This window comes from Aphelocoma coerulescens, chromosome 3 (genome assembly GCF_041296385.1).
Source record: "Aphelocoma coerulescens isolate FSJ_1873_10779 chromosome 3, UR_Acoe_1.0, whole genome shotgun sequence".
In the NCBI taxonomy this organism is placed as follows: Eukaryota; Metazoa; Chordata; class Aves; order Passeriformes; family Corvidae; genus Aphelocoma; species Aphelocoma coerulescens.
In genome coordinates this window covers 122,174,136-122,182,202 of record NC_091016.1, presented here as the reverse complement: position 1 = coordinate 122,182,202, position 8,067 = coordinate 122,174,136, and the positions used below count along the sequence as shown (strand labels likewise).

The 8,067-nt window shown below is 46.9% G+C and overlaps 1 protein-coding gene across 1 annotated transcript; it reads left to right on the top strand.

The window, feature by feature from the left end:
* The first annotated feature begins 623 nt into the window (after window positions 1-623).
* On the top strand, window positions 624-3,078 carry LOC138107436 (interleukin-17F-like). Its single transcript, XM_069008656.1, has 3 exons — window positions 624-647; window positions 1,551-1,771; window positions 2,841-3,078. Exons 1-3 carry the CDS (start codon window positions 624-626, stop codon window positions 3,076-3,078), a joined length of 483 nt encoding a protein of 160 aa, XP_068864757.1.
* Window positions 3,079-8,067: the final 4,989 nt, after the last annotated feature.

Below are 8,067 nucleotides of genomic sequence, written 5' to 3'. Positions count from 1 at the left end.
GAGTTCCCCATGGCACCTATTCTTCCCCTGCCCAGTCCCTGCAGGACACAGGGATCCCTAAGATGAGGTGGGGGTGGATTGTGCAGCTGAGGGGAGGTTAAATGGTGAAGTTCCATGTCCTGCCCTCATTTTGAAACCCTTGTTGGGTGCCTGAATTGCAGCTAGCTGATCTCTGCTGTTGGGTTTGTTTGAGGCACGTGGTAGTGCATCCACACTTGTTTGTGGTGAAAGAACACTATAATTAGAAAGAGGGGGTGGGAAGGAGTAAAAAAAAAACAACTCCCTGAATAGTTTGGGTTTTTTTTCTCTTTTTCTTTCCTTATCTCTTGATCTGCCTGAATAAATGGTATTGGCTGATTTGGGATGCTGGTAGTAGCATTTGCCCTTCCCTTTTTTGGAGGTAGATGGGAGGAAGTGGGCTAAAAATTGCAATATCAGCTCCTAACCTTGGGTCAGGTAAGCCAGCTGTGCTGCAATGGAAAGGATGGCAATGCCTGAGCTTTGCTATAAAATGGAGAACACAACTAGCTCTGAGACACAAGCAAGGTTGAAAGGGTCTCAGAGAAGGAGAACTCTCGTGTCCTGTCACCCTGACATCCACCCAAAGCAGCAGGGAGGTTACCATGGCTTTCACCAGCTCTGCTTTGGTAAGTACTTATATTCAATATAAAGGAATAAGATGGATTTGCAGCATGAGAGAAAGCAGAATGCGGGTGCCCTGATTTGTACAGAAAACCCGTTTGGTCTTGCTGGGAGCTGACTGGGATGCTGGGTGTGTCTGATGCAGCTGCTTGGTGATTGAGTGACAAGGGTGTGGTGGACTATCCATTATTTATTTATCTCTTGTTCATCAGCACTGCTGATGTGGGATTGGCAGAGCCCTTTTTGCAGACAGCATGTTATCAAAATTGTTGAAATTTTACTGTGGGTATCTATGAGCTTGAATTTCAACCTGGGTAGCATTTGCAGCACTGTCAGCTCCTGGGACTTCCTTAAAAGCCCTGCTTTTATTTTGTCTTCTTTTGAGGAGCTGGGCTTGACAAATCCTCGTGGTTCCCTTTCTGTTTAGGATATTCTGTGACTCTATTATTTACTAAAACCCTGCCTACTGCAAATGGCTCAAGAACCCCAGATTTTCTTGGGAAAAGGGGTATTTCCAGCAGATGCCTGTGGGTAGCCAATTTTTATGGTCCTGAGGAAGCTGTGGCTGGGCAAGGTTTTAAGCTTAGGCACAGAGTCAGCTGAGTCCTTACCCCAGTTTTTAGATGATAAGACGGTGCTGTGTGACTGCAGAGCAGAATCTTCATAGCTTGTTGGAGAGATGCTCTTCTTGGTGCAGAATCAATGATGAATCAGAATTTAAATCGGGGTTTAGCATCTGTTACAATGAGTTTCATTAGCACCATTGTGCTATTGGCTCATCTTGGCCCATTTCACACAAATATATGTATGAAGATGGTCCATTGATGGTCCAGTCTAACCAAGACTTGGCTCTTTGTGCTCTCTCGTTCCTGACTGGGCAGAATTAATGCCACCTTTCTCTCTCCCAGTTCAGATCACTGGTTTTGGTGCTGGTTTTAGCCCTCGCTGTGAGGAGCTCACCCCACAGAAAGGCTGGTGCCTCTGCGAGGCTGAGTGAAGGTTGCCTGAACCAAAAGGATCCCAAATACCCCACAACAGTGAAAGTTGACATTCGTATCAGCAGCTCAGACCCTGCCTTTGGGATGGTCCATGACATCAGGAACCGGTCCCTCGCTCCTTGGGATTACAGGTAACTGCTCATTATTCTCTAAATTGTGAGGGCAGTGCCACAGATGGTTTTTTGTGGTGGTTTGTTCTCAGCATATGCCCAGAGTCCTGTGAATATTGCAAACACTTCTTGACACACACTGTTGTTTCGATGTTGGGTGGGATTTCTCCAAGAGAAACTGTTTGCAGTGCAAAGGGATATCGTTGGAATGGTTTCTAATCATCTTGTCACTTTATCAATCACAGAATCATTTAGGTTGGAAAAGCCCTCTAAGGTCATTGAGCCCAACCATTCCCCCAGCACTGCCAAGGCCACCACTGACCCATGTCCCCAAGTGCCACATCCACACAGCTTTTAAACCCCTCCAGGGTTGGTGATTCCACCATCTCCCTGAGCAGCTGTGCCAGGCCTTAACAACCCTTTCAGGGAAGAAATTTTTCTTAATATCCAATCTAAACCTCCCCTGGTGCAACTTGAGGCCATTTTCTCTTGTCCCTGTTCCCTGGGAGCAGAGCCTGACTCCCCCCCTGGCTGTCCCCTCCTGTCAGGGAATTGTGCAGAGCCAGAAGTTCCCCCCTGAGCCTCCTTTTCTCCAGGCTGAGCCCCTTTCCCAGCTCCTTCAGCCTCTCCTGGTGCTCCAGACCTTTCCCCAGCTCCTCTGAGCAGCTTTCCAACCCCTCTGCCCCAAGCCTGTAGCATTGCATGGGGTCGAAATAATTATGAAATTAATTATTCCTCTAGGACAAGAATGATGGGAGTACATTGTAATTTCACATTTTCCTAACAGAAAGAAACTTCCAAATGCTGAAATTAAAACCAAACAAAAATTAATAGGCCAGTAGTGGGTTCTATATTATTTAACCCAGCGCCACTCCTTCCATCAGCTCCTAAAGAGTGATACAGCAATATTACCCTCCCAGTGCTGATTCAATTTCTGGGAAATCATTGTGAAAACGTTGAGGACAGGGAAATCCTTTGTGTCTCATAGTGAGGATGCACAGGTAAATAAGATGATGGAGATATAAACAAGGAGATCCTGCCAAATATCGCTGTCCAAGTGCATAAATCAGCCTTGTGTCCCCATCCCCAGCCTGGATGACGATCCCAACCGCTTCCCGCGGGTGATCGCCGACGCCCGGTGCCGCCTGTCCGGCTGCGTGAGCCCCCTGGGGCAGGAGGACCACAGCCTCAACTCCGTGCCCATCAAGCAGGAGATCCTGGTGCTGCGGCGGGAGCAGCGCGGCTGCCTCCACTCCTACCGCCTGGAGAAGAGGGTCATCACCGTGGGCTGCACCTGTGTCACTCCGGTCATCCAGCACCAGTCCTAGGAGGAACGTCTAGGGAAGGCAACATTGGGAACAGGAAGTATCTCCCATAAACACCCCGCTGGTGAAATCCCACAGCCGCCCACCTCGCGTCCCAGGAATTCCACACACCATTCCCCCTCCAAATCTGAGCAAATTGTCTCCTGAAAGTCGTGATTCTTGCTGTTGTTCATGTATGGATTTTAGGATGGGAATCACTGTAGCTGGTGATGGAGGGGAGGAAGAGTTCTGTTTGTGGCCCCAAGCAGTGAGAGGGTAAAGCAGTGCTTTTTAAAATTTATTTTTCATTGTGGTTTACATCAGTTTGGTGAATCAAATTAATTATAGTTTCCAAAGTTGTCCTTGGCAGTAAATTGCCCTAATTGAACACATGCCCACCAGCACTGCCACAAAAAATTCCTCCTCTCTCCTTCCCTCTCTTCCTCCCTCCCTTCCTCATCCCTATCCCCTTTCCCTCTCTGGCTATCCCTGCTCACTGGGATATTGATGGTGTCACCAGGCCTGCTTGTCACCACACTTTGGGTTTGTGTCACTGCTTCTCCATGGGAACAGAGATTGATTTATTGCAGAACATTTTGGGAGATACTTGAGTCCACTTTGTTGAGTGTTAAAATGGTAAAGACCCAACAGATATCTATATTTCTATTTATGTCTTCTATTTATGGCAGTATTTATGGATCTGTGTGTGCTCAGAGTATAAAAAAGATTGATAAATTTAATCTGTATTTATTAAATAACTTATCTGCTGAATAAAAATAATATTTTATTTTAAAAGATGTTTTTTTATGATAGCTCAGAACAACAGCAGACACAGAGAATGGGTTTGTGCTGCAGTAACACAGAGAGATTTTGGCACAGATTGGGTGTTTTCCGGTGCAGTGAAATGAGTAAGAGGGAGCAGAAGAGAACTTGCAGCCTAAACAGATGAAAAGACACAAAGAAGAGGCTGAAAGCAGCAAAGGGGCATTCTGCAGGCAGTAGTGACAATGGAACAAGGTTCTCTAGACCTTTGGGGTGGTCTCTAGGCATGGTGGGGAAAAAAGACAGGAGATATCACATTCCAGGGCTGCAGCTGGAATTTGGGATGGTTCATGAGAGCTGGGAAAGGCCTGTTCTATCCTGTTCCAGGCAAGGTAACATCCCTATAAGCAACCTTCTCCTCCCCCAGCTGAATAGTTGGCTGAGCAGGAGTGCAGGGAGATGTGAGATGGCTTCATCTCACTGCCCCTTAGCCAGGTAATTCACAGGTGCTGGGATTAAAGTGGTGGATGAGGATCGCTGGACACCAAGGAACCAGGAGCTGTGCCTGCAGGGCGTGGTTTCCTGCTGAGCTGAGCTGTCCTGCCTTAGGAACGGAGGAATTGCCCTTTCCCTGCCTTAGCTGCACAAGGAGCACAGCCTGGCACAGCTCACTGTTCAGGAGTTGGACTGGATGATTCCCGTGTGTCCCTCAGGATGTTCCATGATTCTATAACTATTTGCTGTTTTATCAAGCTACTGCAATGTTGCTTTTTTTGACATTGCTCCTCTTTCACCCAGAACTGGGGCAGGCTCTCAGACCTCTGACTTTGGTTTCTTCTGGGGGAGGTTTTAAGCCTGTATTTCCTTTTTCATTTAAATCAGGACAAACCTGTGCAAGCATTCTTGTATTTCATTTTGACTGCACAGAAACCACTTTAAGTTAGATCCACCTGGTGCAGGTAGACCTTGGTTTCCTCCCCAGCATGGGCCAGGCGAGTTGTTGGGCCTAAATGACTCAAGGCCAGGTTGGACGGGGCTTTGGGCCACCTGGGATAGTGGAAGGTGTCCCTGCCCATGGCAGGGGGTGGAATGAGATGGTCTTTGAGTTCCAACCCAAACCACTCCATGATTCTATGACTCTGTGATGACTCTTCTGGTGCTTTTTGTTGAGTCAGGTTTGTTTTGTGCCCCGTGGGACACTGGGAGTCACTTCAACAATCCGTGGGTACCTTTCTCATTCAGTTGCAAGCATCTGCACTCATTTGTGGCAGCAGCTGTTTCATTATGACCACTGAGCTCTTCATGTGGTGTGGAGCAAGCCCAGGGAGGCGTCTCCTGCTTTCCTCTTACAGTAACCGCTGACCAGGAAATCGCAACCTGCTTCTTACTCCTGACCTACTTCTCTCCACAAACCTGCCTTGTGGGGCTGCCCTCACTTGTTTTTCAGGGAGAAAACTGCCCTACGTTTCTCCTCTCAGTCATAATTACTTTGACACTGGGTTCATGGCTGCGTATGCCCTGTGCTGATGCTCCTGAACAGCCACCAGCTTACCCTAAGAGCGGTCCTAACTGGATGGATAATGAAGTAGCTAATTAGGAAAATACACAGGTGGCTAATTAAGGAAGTCTCACCCATGGGTCATGAGGTTTTGCAGGCAGAGCTCTCAGCTGCAAACCACACACTACTCAGGGAGGCATTGCTCGTACCTGGGCTTTGTTTGCTCCTAATGGCATCGTTCTTAGAGTGCAGCTGCTTGTAAATACAAGCCTGGTTATTTTTTGGGTGCTGGCTTTCACTACCAGCAATCTATTAATTTGGGGGTTGGAATTAGATGAACTTTAAGGTCCCTTCTAACATAAACCATCCTGTGATTCTGTGAATCAGAGACCACGACAAACAAATTTATGCTTCTTGTAAAGAGTACAGTCATATCACCACTGAGAGCAAGAGCAGTTCACAGCCTTTGCTAAAGGCTTTGCTTGGTTTGTTCCCTCTGCAGCAATGGACCCAGATCATGGGTGCCCAGCTGGGCATCTCTGGCTCTGAAATGTGGCTTGGAGCAGCCTCCAGGGACTGGGTTGTTTTACCAGGAGAAGAGGACACAGCTGGAGGTGTAGCAGCAGTGCCCAGTGTCTTCTTGTAACCTGCTGGGCTAAGCAGCCTCCAGTAACAGGTTGGTATCTGAGCCTTGTGGCTTTTCCTATTCCTTTTCTCTTCTGATTTCCTCTCACTAACCTCCTACCTTTGTTCCTTGCTTACTGCTCCCCTTGGCTGGGTGCTCTGGCAGCTGATCCTGTTGTAGCAGCTCCCACGGGATGCTGGATGGAGCACAGTTCAGACCCCTGTTGCATTACCATGGGCTGGGGGGCACAGCAGTGTTGTCAGCACAGGTAGATGCCTCCTCCCAGACCCATGCTGTGACCTGTGAATGTGTTGGCCAGAAAGTATCTCAGGCCTCTTTGGACCACTGACCACAGGCAGGTGCTCCTGGGAGTGTTAAAAGGGACTGCGGGCCACGGCAGCCTGTTCCACAAAAACCATTGCTTTGGAAAGTGTGCAAAATTAAATGCATAAAGAATGCAAAGGTTGCAAGCTAAAAGGTTGAAAAAACCCAAGAATTATCTGTTTGGTAAGCCAGAGGGTTAATGGGTGGAAAGACTGGAAGCTGACATGGTTTATTGGGAGTTTGATATTACAGACAAAATTTTGAGGTGCTGAGCAATTTTCTGATCAGTCCAGAAATTCTCTGGAAGAACAATTTTCTGGTCAGTCCTGTGGGGATCTGTGGGTTGGTGCCAACATGATGGGTATGTATGATGGGGTGAGTTCCTGTATCAGCTGCAAGTTCTGGATATGGCCCGAGAGACCAGACCAAAAACCTGCTCCCATGTCACCATCACCTCCAAAACAGGAGCCTTGCCTTGATCTTCCCTGTGAGGGTGGTGAGGCACTGGCAGAGAGAAGCTGTGGCTGTTCCATCCCTGGAAGTGTCCAAGGCCGGGTTGGACAGGGCTTGGAGCAACCTGGGATAGTGGAAGGTGTCCAGATAATCCATGGAACTGGATGATCTTTAACGTCTTTTCCAACCCAATCCATTCTATAATTCCACAATCTCCTTTTGTCTCCATGCCCTTCTTCCTTTTACTTCTTTGATATTATTTTTAGCTTTGTGCTCAAGAAGAATGAGTGGGCTGATTCTGCATTTTCTACAGCACTGTTGCAAGGCAGTGACAAAAACCCCAAAACCTGCTTAAAATGTCTGTGATTGTCTGGTACTGCTTGGCAGAGCCAGAGCTGTTGGTGGGCAGGGGACATGTGCTGGTGCTGGATGTCAGGAGCTGAGAAGATGCCAGCCAGGCTCAGCACCAGACACAAACTGCATTTCCTGCCTTTGCTGCTCACAAAGAGGAGTTCCAGGAGCTGGACTTTGATGATCCTTGTGGGTGCCTTCCAACTCAGGATATTCTAGAATTAAAAACGTTTTTCATATTTTCTAATTATTCCCCATACTTCCAGGGCTAGATAGTGGGAGCAGGTTCAGGTCCTCATCTCTTCAGAGAAATCCATTCTTGCTTTTGGTGTAACTTTTTATTTATTCTTCCTCCAGAAAAATTGCTCATCTTTTCTACCTTTTTCTATAACTTTAACAAAATATTAAAAATATGTTTGATGCTCCTTGGGGCTTATGGACTGACAGAATACTGTTTTCTGGGCACACCTTTCTATGAGTGAGTAAAATCAGTACAAACCATCACGTTTTGTGTTTTATCTGCATTCTCAGTAAGCACAATATATTTGTATCATGATAAAGGTTCTCTGTTCTGGTAAATGAACATATATGGTTTATCTCCTCTCTAACTTGACCCCATAATTTTTTAGGGTGTCTTTTTATTTCAGACTTCTGAAACTTGTGTTCTTGGCCTCGTTACAGCTGAATCTGCAGCACCGTTTACAAGCATCTGGTTTCTATCCAGATTGCTTTGATAAGTGGCAACAATGAGCATGATTATCTGCAAAAATCCAATCTCAAACTTCCCTTTCTGGTGGGTTTTACTCACAGGTTGCCAAGACACTGCTGCTCAGATTCTGCAAACTGACATGAAATAGAGATGGGGAGCAGTGCTGGACTGGAAACTTTTATGTTGGAGAGGGTTTTGCAGCAATTCCGCCCCCCCTCCCTCCAATGACAATATCATTTAAGAGTAGCAAATTAGCAGAAATTTTCACTAAAACTCTTGAAAGCAAGGAGG